Source organism: Ornithodoros turicata, chromosome 9, assembly GCF_037126465.1.
Source record: "Ornithodoros turicata isolate Travis chromosome 9, ASM3712646v1, whole genome shotgun sequence".
Lineage (NCBI taxonomy): Eukaryota > Metazoa > Arthropoda > Arachnida > Ixodida > Argasidae > Ornithodoros > Ornithodoros turicata.
The window spans coordinates 22,548,095-22,562,138 of record NC_088209.1 but is presented as its reverse complement, the minus strand read 5'-3'; the positions used below and the strand labels follow the sequence as shown (position 1 = coordinate 22,562,138).

The 14,044-nt window shown below is 48.1% G+C and overlaps 3 protein-coding genes across 4 annotated transcripts in view; all 3 read left to right on the top strand.

Moving 5' to 3' along the window:
* LOC135368366 (cuticlin-1-like) overlaps positions 1 to 14,044 on the top strand; it is a 201,634-nt gene that overhangs the window by 12,134 nt on the left and 175,456 nt on the right. The gene's annotated exons all lie outside the window — the stretch shown is intronic.
* Positions 694 to 2,166, top strand: LOC135368362 (innexin inx2-like). Its single transcript, XM_064601570.1, has one exon. The coding sequence runs from the start codon at positions 757 to 759 to the stop codon at positions 1,897 to 1,899; it is 1,143 nt and encodes a 380-aa protein (XP_064457640.1). The 5' UTR covers positions 694 to 756; the 3' UTR covers positions 1,900 to 2,166.
* On the top strand, positions 10,398 to 12,439 carry LOC135368367 (innexin inx2-like). Its single transcript, XM_064601578.1, has one exon. The coding sequence runs from the start codon at positions 10,667 to 10,669 to the stop codon at positions 11,789 to 11,791; it is 1,125 nt and encodes a 374-aa protein (XP_064457648.1). The 5' UTR covers positions 10,398 to 10,666; the 3' UTR covers positions 11,792 to 12,439.

The window sequence follows — 14,044 nt, the reverse complement described above, 5'->3', positions numbered from 1 at the left end:
CCCCCGCACCCCCACCAAATGTTTGGCGGCACCCCCCAACTTATTTACCTGTGCACCACCTACAAGTGTGTGTGTTTGGGGGGGGGGGGGTGCTGTTTCAGCTGTAATGGCATGTCGGTGATGTTACGCTGGTGAATTCGGCCGCTCGTTGCCACCTCTTGTTGATTTGTAGCGGATTCAGATGATCGCTCTACGGTGACCACTGGATGTGATGTGATGGGATAAAGAAAAAAAAATGGGATGTGAGCTTCATCCTCCGACTCGCGTGTATGCTTCCGAGTTCCAGTCGGTACAGATTTTCTCCTGCTATGAACCACCACACCTGCTACGTTCTCGCAGGTCTCTTTTTCCGAATCTGCATACACTTGCTAAGGGCGTCGCAGGAAGGCTGCTGGGTAGCCGACCCAAAACAAGTTTGGTGTAACGTGCGATTTTTAACTCGTCACAGTCATTTCGGTAACACACGATTTGAAACGTTAGTGGAGTTGAAGTTACAATTTAAAGCGCTGGAGGACCATTTTATTGGGAATTCACGCCAAGTGCACTCTCAAAGCCCCAGTCCCCAGATATCTCCTGCGCACTTCTCGTACATTCGATATCCTTCAACAGATGTCGCGGGATGCTTTGTGTTCATAGTCCAGGAGAACTGTTGGACTTCGTTCCGCCATAATCTACAACGTTGCGATAATCCACTACATCCATGCACCTTTCTCCCTGGGAGGTTCTTCTACGACCGGTCACGTAGTTGTGCTCGTCATGACCAGCCTCTTGCTAACAGACACCTTCAAAAATCTTGTCCGATTCAGCACTGTTCGAACCGACAACAATGTCTTCCGCCTGCACTACCGATTCACCGGCGTCCTGCTCTTCACAGCCAGTGTTCTTGTGAGTGCCACGCAGTTCTTCGGTAACCCCATCTATTGTGTCACGCACGATATAATTCCCAAGAAGGTAATGAACACGTACTGCTGGATAGAAGGAACCGTAACGTTGTCGCGGTCTCTCAACAAGACGGTTGGAAAAGAGGTGGCAGCTCCGGGTGTGGACCAGATGAGGATCACAGATGCGGACGCCGTCATAGAACATGCGTATTACCAGTGGGTGTGCTTCGTGCTGTTCTTACAGGCCCTGATGTTCTACTTCCCTCGTTGGCTCTGGAGAAGCTGGGAACGGGGAAGAATGAGGTCGTTGATTCTTGAAATGAACAAACCCGTGATCGACGCGTCTGTAAAGGAGTACAATATAGGAGCCGTTGTCAGCTACTTCATGCGGCACCGCAGTCAACACCAGTCCTATGCCTGGCGTTACTTGTTCTGCGAAGTCCTTAACCTCGTCAACGTGCTGGGACAAATCTTTTTCATCAACAAGTTCCTCGGAGGCATGTTCACGACTTATGGGACTGACGTGATTCGGTTCGTGAACGAAGACCCTGCGGTTCGTTATGACCCGATGACCAAGATCTTCCCCAAGATGACCAAGTGCCGTTTCCACCGTTTCGGAACGTCGGGCGATGTCCAGAAGCACGACTCCATTTGTCTTCTTCCGCTGAACATAATCAACGAGAAGGTGTACATTTTCTTGTGGTTCTGGTTAATCGTCTTGGCCGTAGTGTCTGCTCTCGATATCATATACCGGGCAGTCGTGTGCCGATTCCCGCGGTACAGGTACCTCCTCCTGAGGGCCCTGAGCAGGATGGTGAACCCTTCTGACATGGACCAGATCGTGCGCAAGGCGCACTATGGAGACTGGTTCGTGCTCTATCTGCTCAAGGACAACATGCAGGCATTGTTCTTCAGGGACGTCGTGGCAGGGTTTGCAAAGAAGCTGAGGGACGAACGCCACCCTGATTACGTGGACGGCGAAGCAGAACCCAGTGAGAAAGGCCGCTATGCCCACTGAGCCGGCTAGAGTGCACAAGTGTCTGTATAGTAATCCTGAGCTCTGACGTACTTGTTGTATCAGTGTGCCACTTTGCTACATCCCGTCTATAGCACCCATCCAGCATCGTTCATCATCCACGTGCGCCCCTGCATTAGCGCGTCGGACATTGCATGTTAAAATTTGTTCAAAGGTGATAAATTGTCTTTTGGTTCCTCTGTGATGTGAGACTCCCTGTTCGCTCTTGAGCTCAATAAAAAGCACTTACCTCATAGTGCTGCATAATACCGCGGGCATCCAAATCTTTTATTTCACCGAGATATACCCTGAAGGTATACCGTAAAGCGGAAGACAGGCAGGTTATGTTGACGGGGTAGTTCAAAAGGTCACTAAACTGATAGTCGTACATTATCTAAAAAACTGCACAATGTGAAAGTAGGGGTTTCACTCTACCTAAGTATGTAAAAAACTTTGTGTAACTCAAGCGCTTTCACTATTTAAAAAGCAGATCAAAGAGCGAAATCAGCGCAACTCTCCCCTTCGTCTAATGCGTCAGCAAACGTCACCCGGCTACAACAAATGGGGCCGAATAGCCCCCGAATGACGTTTTGCGTCGTCAACCAATCCCAGACTCCCACAAGGTCAACTGCGAACCTGCCGAGCTTGTTTGCTGTCGCATTGTTGCGGCTCCGTAGCTGCGGAGGGGATTCAGTTCAAAGAATAAGTGCGCCTTATAACTTAAGGTAATCTCATATCTGTTACCGGTGAAGATGTACAAATAATACGTGGTGGAAAGACATTCCTTGTAATGCAGTGTAGTGGCTCTAAAAAAAAAGAAACGTCAAGATGACGTCGCTCCTACATTGCTGTGAGAACTTGGAAGGCGGAGCAATTTCAAGAAAGTGCGCAACGCGTTTTGTAATTACTGCGCAACTATACATGTCGTTGTCGACCTTCATAATTTAAGGACTGATGTTTCAGAGTTTTGCTCTTATATCGGTTCAGTGTCCCTTTGACAGCTTATTGCTTGGAAACCCAGCACAACAAGTTATATACATGTGACAGGGAACGCTAATTATTTTTATTTCGTTGGTAAAATCGCGATAACACGACTCGGGGCGACGTCTGGTGGGAAATAATTCCGAATTCGTCAAGCAACAGTGATCGATGTTCCCGACTGGCTTGCTGCTCTTGATGGCTACGTAGCCGACACGTAGCCAACTTCTTTTGCTTTGGACACAGTGTTGTGCACGTGCGATGTTGTTTTGCCGCCGTAGTTGACGAGCACAGTGTTGCCTGCAATTATCAATTTTAATCTTCTGGAATATTACATGAGCGCAATGGGGACGAGAATTGTGACGTCAGAGTACTGAGGGCTGGGGCTAGCGAATAGGTAGCGTTTCAGAGAGGGGGGGAATATGTTTATTATATATAAAAAATAAGAGGAAAAGGTTAGCAACCGGTATGGCGGCTTGCTATTCCCAGGAAAAAAAAAGGAAAAATAAAGGTAAACAAAAAGAGATTCAGAGATTAGCTCTAAGTGGCTATTGCGTAATGTTAAATGATAAAATATCAAGAGCCGAGTAACTGATGCATGGGTATCCGAGTACAATTTGGGAACAAGAAATAATGCGACAAACAATGAGAGGGGGAAAATATTTTTCCCCATTGGAAGGGGGGGGGCAAATTGGCTTAGCCGGAGCCGAACTCGTCGGAACTAACATATCCATATTTCCTTAATGAATTTTTGCAAGCGAAGCCCTCTAGTGCTAAGTAAAGCCGTCGGACAGCAGGCGCGCTGCAGCAAGGTGCCCGGCCGCGTCTCTCGCCAGAGGGCTAGTGTGGTGTGGTGTTTCCATCATGAGGAACTAGTTTGCTCCTGCAGGTAACATTATTTCAGTAACAATATTTTTAGAAATTTTTAGATTAGCTTTTAGGTTAGAAATTTTTAAGCTGAAGCTGTAAGCACGTACGGTCGAAAGATGGGGCCATGGTTTTCTTTTTCCAGTTCCATTCATAATGACAGTTGCTTTTGCGGGGAAAAAAGAATTCATCGATCAACTGTATTCGGCTACGGACGTTTCAAACACCAACGTCGTGCTGAAGACTGGGAGGTGGTGGGTTCGAATCCCGCCACCGGTTGTGCTGTCTGAGGTTTCCCTGGAATTTCTCGGGTTTTTCAGAGGAATGTCGGCATTGTTCCCACTGAAGTCGGCCCAGGACGTATATTAACCTCTCCTGTCCCCCACCACTTCCTGCACTATTTGTCCACGTCTGTACGGCACCGGAACCAGCCCCCTCAAAAGTGCGTCCCAGGGAGTTGTATTTTATCGCTCGCAACTCTAATCAGTGACTGTTAGAGCGCGAATTTTCGCGTCACTTTTTGTATTGGTGACACGGTCTTCTACTGGAGTGCTTAAAACATGATTCTGGTCGAAGCCTGTGGGACTTATTAGAAGAGTTTTGTAGAAATGTACGAAGTAGGTAAAAAAGAAAAAAAAACATCGGTGTATCCGACGGAAATGTGTTAGCGTTCAAACTTGAAAACCATTTGGGAACTCCCATTCACACCGCTACACAACCCTTCACGGGACCCTACACAACGCTAACGCAAGACGTCATTCGCAGCCAAACGAACCTTTCGGGCTTAGACCGATTCAGCTTGGCGGCGCCGTTTCGCAGGATACTTTCGCCGCCGCTCCTTCGCACAGCTTTCATAACCCATGGCGCGCCCACGCAGACACGTCCGAACCTGTGGACCATGACAGGTGCAGTGCTTCATTACGGCGAGTGCCGACGCGCCGTCCGTGCAGGGGCTGAAACCGGAACGGAACCGAAAACAGTTTGTTGTAACCCAATTTTTTTCAATAACCGCAACGCAATAGGCGAGTTCAGAATATCCCAGAGTGCTTAGCGTCGCTTTGAACTGCGGACCACGGACGGACCACGCCGCGATTCTTGCGTAGTAGTCTTCTTTTACAATCAAACGCAAACTTATAAACTCAAAACTCATGTCTGACCAACAGTAGAAATATACTAGCATCCAGCGAACGATATCGCTCGCGAACTAGTGCAGCTAATGATGTCGTTTTTATGATACTCATTGAATGGCGGGCCTCCTATGCCTATGCCTCCTTCTTCAACGAATGGGGAGGGCGAATGGTAACACTTAGTCGTCTGTGATGTGTTTCATCAGTTCTTCTCATTCTCACCCAAGCCCTGTATTTTTGGTCGCGCAGGAACATGTGGGACCATTTTTTGTGCCCACACAACCAAGGACCTTTTTTGTTTTTTTGTTTTTTTTTTCTTACGCCCGGCATTCTCATACGTATTTGTGCACCCAACAACGCAACAATTTGTGCGGTACGGCATTATTTTTGGCAGCTATCAATTCAGGCGCGTCGCCACCGAAGCAAGGTGACGATTGAAAGCGTACGAATAGCCCTCGAGAACCGAGCGGACTCGCACAACTAGTTCCTATGGCTGCCGACAGGATTTTCCGTGGCGCGGCGGACGCTTTGCACCTGCTTTGCACGAACTACTCTCCCTATCTCCAACGGCGTATGTAGTTGACGGACTAGATTGTTTTTCTTTCTTACATAGATTAATTCATAGCATTATTGATTCTGCATGCCAATGGGCAAAGGGCTTGGCAGGCAGCTTCTGAGTTTGAGCGTTCTCATTGATAATGTTTGTTTTTATGTCCCATGTAAACACACGCATTCTCGCTCGACTTTTTACCCTTCAGTGTATTTTAGCTCTGGCTCTTTGCATCGTATTCAACGTAAAATTACGTTACGCTACGTTAGGAGGGATACATTATAATTTTATAATGTATCCTCCAGTGGTAGTAACACAGACATGTTTTCGCTCTTTGGTGTGTTTATGCGAGACTTGCTTAGCTTCGTGCATGAGGCACTTGATTCCTAATTTGCGGTTTTCTTCTCGTTTTGCTGCAAGACGTAATTCAATGCGAGTATACGGTGCACCATCTAGCAGGATTTTTCTGTTGATGAGCACAGTTTTAAATGAAGAAATTTTAAGAAAAGCTGCACTACTTGCATTGTTATTATGTGTCAGGAACGTCTTCCCATTCCTTACTTAGAGCTTATCAAGAGACGCCATCCCCCTCGTGGCCAAATTGAATGTCCTATTTCCGCTCCTCTTTTAGAAGATACGGGTTCCACCAACAGTTCACGCCGCGACACGAGCGGCCTTGAGCCCCAATAAAGACCAGGGGCGGACTATGGGTTGTCTACGGTCTGCGGCGATGACGGCGCGTGGCCTTGGCGCTGTGTGAGAGAGGGATGCTGGTCTCTTCGCATTTTTGCTTTTTCCAAGAATCCGCGAGGAGGGCCTAAGCATCTGGGTAATTTTCAGAATGGCTTCTCTAGCTTCTCAGAGGCTAGAGCTCTTTCCTCCTCTGGAATATACGGGAGCGCTAACATTGCGAAGTATTTGTCCCGAAGGCTCAGACGTAGCTTTTTCGTTCTGTGCAGAATCGCGGTAGGCTTCAGACAGCCCACTTAGGGCACGAGTGACGGAATAACAATACTAAGCACCATGATCCATGACGTCGAAGCCTGAGCCTGGGCGCGACAACAACAAGGACATAACGTAGCAACACTGAGCATACAAGGCTTGGAAATTGTTCTTTCGTTGTTCTTCTTCGAAGCTCCCTTGTTCTTTCGGCACCAGAGCTGTGAAGTGAAGCCAATGTCCTTTGAACGCTTGCCGGCTGTCGCCAAGAGCAGCTCGGTAAATGTGATGCGGTTATATAGTTAAGCCAATGGAATGGGAAGGTGAACTTCTTTTTGTTTCTTGCCACCTAGCACGGCGTTCGTCTCAATACAAATTGCGTAGCTGCAGGGCAGGAACCCTGGAAGGCAACACCCTTTGTACTGCTGTCAAACAAGGACCTCTTCGCTGTCGGATATAACAAATGACTCCTCTTTGACTCCTGCCAAGTACCGAAAAATATTTACGACCTCTTATTTGCCGACGTTGTTTGCTTCCTGTCTGGTGGAGCTGGTTGAACTGGTTATATGGTGGTCGCCGGTCCTGCGGGGTGCTGCATGCGCGGTCGTCTTCGGGACGAGTGTTTCTTTTCGTTCGAGGCGGTTTAAAAGTACGGTGATTGCATGGTGAGTCGTGACCATTGTACGTCACACAGTAGCGCCCGCTCGTGGGTGGTAGCCAAGGTCGTGCTGAAGACTTTAGGAGGTGATGGATTCGAATCCTACCACAGGCTGTGTTATCTCAGGTGTTTTTCGGCAGACTTTCCAGATGAATGTCGGCACAGTTCCCCTTGAAGTCGACCCAGGAGGCACACTAACTCTCCTGTCCCCCACGCCTCCTGCTGTCCTCTCTCCATGTCTGTACGCCGCCGATAGGCACAGTTGCATCGCGGCTCTAGCTCGGAATAAAAGAAGAGCATCACACAGTCATTTTCTTTATTAATGAAGTTACGGCGTATCTTAAAAGGTCAAGCGTACACTTGTAAAGCACTATTGTATGGTGAAAAGGTGTAATTAGTATTATCTCTATAAAGCTTGGAGAAACTACGTGACAAAGTTTCTGTCCATTCAGAAGGCAGCAATATGGAGGAATTGGTAGACCGGCATGGGTTCACAGAAGAAACCGTCACGTGCGCCTCAACCTTGAAATGTTACCCCTTTATTTTGGAAGAGGGACCAATATGAGCTTGCTCCATGGACAATAGGGCTGAGAGGGAAGCCGGGGAGACAGCTGACCGACTTGTATATAGCGTAGTCTTAAAAATAGTCGTAAAATACTATTAAAAAAATAGTCGTAAAATTAATTTATGTAAGCTATAGAAAGTGTCACGTCATGGGGGTGGGTCTAATCCACCAACACGTCTGGCAATTGCTTCTCGAAGGTCGATTCCGATGTCCTCACCACAGCTGCTGGTGGTCTTCCAACGTGGGCCGGCGAGTGGAGACGCGCTGCTGCTGGGAGACACACTTCTGAGCTCCCGGTGACGTCACCGACACTTGGAGAATGCGAAACTATCAAGTGTTTGTATGTACTGCAAACTTGTATTCGGGGCCGGCGTCTACGGGGGGCAGGGGGACATCCCCCCCTGAGCCCACCTAAAGGGGTGCAAAAAAAAAACATCTTTAGGGGAACAAGAATGCCGGTGGGGTGGGGGCGAAAAGTTCCCACTTATCCCCCCGGGAGGCGCAAAGTAGACGCCAAATACTGCTTGTATTGCAAAGTTTTTGCGGGTTCCTTGGAAAATTGGCGCACAATGTCCATTCTCCGTATTTGCCGTGTCAAGGCTTTCAGCGATGTTGGTCTATAATACGAAAGAAAATAAATACTTCCATTCAAGCACAACTAGTAAATATATTTATCTCTATCAAACGAAACTCCGCAACTGCATTAATGCCAAATTTGCGGTGTCTTACAGAGGCCTATAGGCAGTTTTGGGATCGTGATCTGTCGCTCTCTGCAGAACAGGAGCCTCATGCGAAGATACCGCACAAGCATCAAGCTTTGCGAAACGAGAGGCAGCTTTCGAGGTAATTGTAGAAGGCCGCATACGATCTCGCGTCACAGCGGGTGTAGGCAAGCGCTGCACAAAACTTCTTGTTACTATACGGTGCTTTCCTCAGACCATCTTGTGTAATCTATATCGGAAGTCGGCTTCGCTGTTTTCCTGTTGCTGTGGTGGGAGCACGTTCGTGCATTCTGCCCGGCCGTTCTCGGTAACCGTCCTTACAGTTTAGCACTGAAATATGAAGTTCTTGCTTCGGGCAATATACTGTAACGTTACAGACCTGTTTTTCTGCGAGTCGTCGCTGTTTACCGCGGAACTTGCGCAGCGTACGCACACTGCGCAGATACGACTGCCAGGCGCTCTCTCGTCGCACATACATTAGAGTTTTAGTTCGAGGTGCGCAGTCGCTTTGCGTACGCACAGAAATAGTGTATTCACACTGCGCGTGCGTCGAACGCGGCGTTGCGTCATGTACCATGTTCTATTTAGGGGGTTATCAACGTGAAAATACGAAAATTACAGTAAAAAATTCTACAAATAATGTTCATACAGCTCGCGTGCATGGCGTAGCGGTTAGGATGATTGCCTTCCACGCCGTGACGGAGGTGACGCGGGTTCTAATACTGGCACCGGCTGTGCTCTCTCGGGTTTTGTCTTGGTTTTCCAGAAGACTTTTCAGACGAATGTCGGCACAGTTGCCCCTGAAGTCTGCCCAGAACGCATACTAACCTCTCTCCCACTCCTTCTAGTTATCCTCTCCCCATCAGTCCACGTCTGTGCGCCGCTCATAACCACAGTTGCTTCGCGGTGCTAATACAATTTTTACTTTTAAAAAAGAGCGCAAGAATAGCAAACGAACGAATTGCAATGCTGACGACAGTCAGGCCGGTAACGGCGGCAAATCGGCCAGTGACTGTGGCGGGCCCCCGCGAGTGACGTCATGCGAACGAGCCCTATACACTGCTTGCCCAACGTGTCGACTCGCGTTTCAAAGCAGCCAGACGGGGTTTTTTTTGCTTAGGCAAGCCGGTTCTCGAGCGCTGTTATCCAAACCAGTACAGTTATAACCACAAAGATTGTTCTAGCGTGCAACTTTCTCGCAGACCACAGCAACAGCACCCCGCTTCCTAGAAAGAATTTTAAGTGGTGAAGGAAGCACCTGGTGTTTCCCCTCAGTTGATGTAAAAGTGCGGAAGTTTGCATAATTCCTCGCCGCGTTTGAACGATGAATGTCTTCTGCATTGCAAATGGACTGGAGACGGCAAATGTGAGGCTCTTATCGCGCATATTTTGACGTTCCGTTTCTTTCCTGTCAAATGGTCTTATCCTGAAGCCTCTCCGGTATTGCTACCTTTTGCTGCGTAAAATTGCATTTCGTTCGGAATTGTTCTGTCTGTGTATCGATTGCTTGTGCAGCGTTTCACACGAAGATACCTTCGTCTCCAAAAGAAAGCGCGGTTTTCAGCTGGAATCTCCCTACATGTTGATCGCTATTTATGGCTCGGGTTCTCTTCGGTGAAAGAGGCCCGAAGCTACATCTGCGATATCTGGAGGTTCCGTCTTCTGTCATTGAACTGTATCGATGCGCACAACGAGGAACCAGCTGCGACCGAATTTAGAGTAAGCATTATACCTGGAGTGATGTTAACGGAGCAAATGCATCACACATTCAATCTGTTTGCATTCGATTAACGCTTTAATACCGTCCTTATCTATTTCTCAGTCTCCTCGTGGAGATTAAGGTCCCAAACTCGGATTTAGTCGCAGAGAAGCTCGCAATGAGCGTTGCACTCGTTCGGGGAGAGAGATTTAATCTCTTGTCACACTGAGAAGCTGAAATGGCAAACATATGTTTTTTTTCAGACATGTAACCAATCCGGACGTGACGAAGGGAAAGGGCCCCGTTGTACGTCACGTCTTTTCAACGTCACTGTGTAGCTGGCCCTGGAACCGGGATAGTTTCCTTCTGCCTTTGTTTTGTTCCTCGATTCTTTGTCCCTCAGGGGCTCCTCCTCCTCTCCTCGTCAGCTCGGCCTCAATTTGGGACGACCGCCACGCGTGTAGTAATCCTTTCAGCCGCGCGGGGACCGGTACGCATGCTGCTCGGCTTGACGCCGCTGGCTGGCGACGACCATGGTTATGGCTTCTTCACCCTGATAATGGTCACGTGAGTCAGTCATTCATTGTCCTCAGCATCTGGATACCCAAGACAGTGCGCCAGGAAGTGCTTCTCTACTGAATCCACCATAGACACCTTCATCAACCATGTTCGGACTCTTCATTGCACCGCTCCATCGAGCGATCAAGATCAACCGCATCGTCTTGGACAACCAGGTGTTCCGTCTCCATTACAAAGCAACTTCGCTTCTGCTTTTGATGTTCAGCATTCTCGTCACAAGTACCCAGTATTTCGGCGATCCAATCGACTGTATCCAGCATGACTCCGTGCCGAAAAACGTCATCAAGACTTACTGTTGGATCCACTCTACCTTCAACGTGCCGTCGGCGTACAACGCGACCATCGGCGTCAACGGCGTCCCCCATCCGGGTATCCAAAAGTACACCCCCGATGAAGTCCGCCGTTACTACGGCTATTATCAGTGGGTGTGCATGGTGCTGTTCATCCAAGCCATGATGTTTTACCTCCCGCGCCACATCTGGAAGTCGTTCGAGCAAGGTCTCGTCCGAGACCTCATACAAGACCTCGACTGCCCCATCCTCGAAGACTCGGCGGTGTGTCAGAAGGCGGTGACAGTCGCCCGTTACGTCCGGGCGCACATCAACATGCACGGAAGATACTTCGGAGCGTACGTTACCTGCGAAATCCTCAACTTCGTCAACGTCATTGGACAGATTCTTCTGACGGACGCCTTCTTGGGCAACATGTTCACCACGCTCGGCACGGACGTGATCTCGCACCATGACCTGGACCCTGAAGTTCGAAACGATCCTATGGTGTGGGCCTTCCCTCGCATGACAAAGTGTACATTCCATCTGTACGGTTCGTCGGGAGACGTCATGAAGCACGACGCGCTTTGTCTCCTGGCTCAGAACATCATCAACGAGAAGATCTACATCTTCGCCTGGTTCTGGTGGGTTATCCTCGCCACCATAACGGCAGTCGAATTGGTGTACCGCGGCTTCACGGTCTTTTTCCCGATTGTGAGGGAAAAATTGCTCATGTACAGAGCAAGGGTCACGGACAGGCGCACAATTGAGATGGTCGCAAAGAAGGTTCGGGCGTCGGACTGGTTCCTTCTCTACCTCTTGAGCAAGAACATGAATCCAGTACATTACAGAGTGTTTATGAACGAACTCGCCAAGGAACTGGAGGACGAGTACGGTAAACGGTTACTGGGTACCGATTCTACCAATACCAGTACTGTATGAGTGATTGTAGGACGCCAACGTTGACATTGCTCTCATTTTTATTGTAATTATTGGGGTAGGAGGGGTTTTAAATGTATTGTAGTCCCGTGTCGTACCTGTCTTGGTTGCCTTGAAGGTGCTGCTTTTAGTGAGACTTGTGTGCAAGAGAGTGTGATGAGAGGTAGGTATGTCTGTGCATTTTTTGGCATGTCTGATATTTTCGATTGCACAAATTGACAGTTTTTACTACTGTCATGTGCGACCGATGGGGGTGTCTTTTTTAGGCAATCATACGGAGGAGCAACATTGTCACTAGTTTTAATGTGCTGTGTGCACACATGAGGCATGCACTTAGAAGATTGTTCACAGCATCTAGTACACAAGACTCTTTTATGGGCTCTGTATACCTCAAGGCCACACTTTACAAGGATGCACAAGGTCCCATGCTGCAGCAGTGATATATCCTGTCTTCCAACATTCATTTAGTTTCAACGTTCTCATTTTTTTAGACATTTTCAGGAGCTATGGCATCTGTTTTCTGTCGAAGTGATAAACGTGTGTGCAGTAGCCATGTTGTATTTGTATGTAACAGATCTGTTGGCACTGCACCATTTTGACACCCAGAGAGGGTGCTCGTCAAGTGACCAATAAACCATTGCCTGTGCCGCCTTCCCGTGTTCACCTTTAGTAGATCCGTTGGCAGAACCGTGTGCCATCTTCCGATACACAATTTATGGTCCTACATTGTTTGTATACATTTCTCTCCCGCTTTGTGCGGTCTCATTTCACTCAATGATTCAGTCATTACATGTAAGGTTCAGTAAGAAAACTACACGTGCTACTCATCCAATTACAACTGTGAATTAAAAAAAATAATCATGTAAAGTTCAAAGTCCTGTGTCGGGTTCAATATATCCAAAAGTTGAGTACCCAAAGTCGAGATGGCTATATGGTATTTGCTATGACTCGACGATGCACCCCCAGTGGTTTATCCAGAGTCCCAAGCATGGTGGGGTGTTGGAAAAAATGGGGGGGTGGGGTCATTATTATAGTTACGTCATTATAGCTTAACGTATCGTTACCAATATGTGTCTAAAGCTGATGTCTCAAGGCACCCCCTGTAGGGGGTACACAGGTGGAAAAGTTAGGGGGGGTCTGAATAATTCGCTCTGCACCCCTTTCTGTCGAATTCACCGACAGTTACCAACCGCTTACAAGACGCTCATTGTACAAGATAACCTTGACAATGACCCGTCTTGCCGCACTGCCATGCAAATTAAGTCTAATACTGGCGACGTAACGATAATCAATCGATGATCTGGGTCTCTCGTGACATCATTGTCTCTCTCCCGAATCACAATCCGAAGATTACGAGATTAGAAAGAGGGTCGACACCAAGTCACCAACGTCGTATCGGAAGCAGGCGTGACTCGTGTCAGCAGAAGCACGCTTTTGGACGCAGATTGATAAAAACGCTGAAACCGACCGCGTGACTAATAAAGCACTGTTATCCATATGAGGATGGTGACCGCTATCTGACCCGCAAAGGGTATCTGAAGTGATGCAGATTTATGATACCCTCGGGCTTGTGCACAGCCCATGACGACTGTGCGTTCACACGTATGGAAGGCGAGCAGACAGCTGCATGAAGAATATATAAAAAATTTGAGGCTTTCAGACCTAGTTTTTAGCACTTTGTCAACTGCAGGGGGTGTTTCTCTCGTTGCTTTTTGGACGGTCGCCAATATTACGAAACCTTTTTATGCAACCACATGGTGTTGATGTGGATCCGCCCTGCTTGCTCTTGCGTCATTTTGAGGTACCCGCTGGGAGCTCTCTCGAGGAATTCTAAACTGTCACTGTACCCACTCCTTCGCAGGAACTCCGTGGGTCGCTAACATCTTTCCTTGTGACGGTCAAGACTGTGTTCCAGGTCTTTTGCTCATGCACCATCAGCAGAAAGGCCTAGAAATAATAACAGTTACAAAGAAATATAAAGTGACCTCCCTCTCGAATCCTGTCTGTCACAGAGGACAGAAAGCTGTTCCTGCACTATCGTACCACTATTGCTGCATCCTTTTATATTGTAATGCAATATTGCTTAACAGGAATGGTAACCATTATATCGGTAAGTGCGTATATATACGTCGTTTTATGAACGCGAGCAATTCGCTACATCCGCGGTTTTCGCAGATGACGGCGATACATCGCCACAAAACTGCGCAGAAGTGTAATCTGGAGCGCGCCCACGGTGTCTCCTGCTGGAGGACGGAT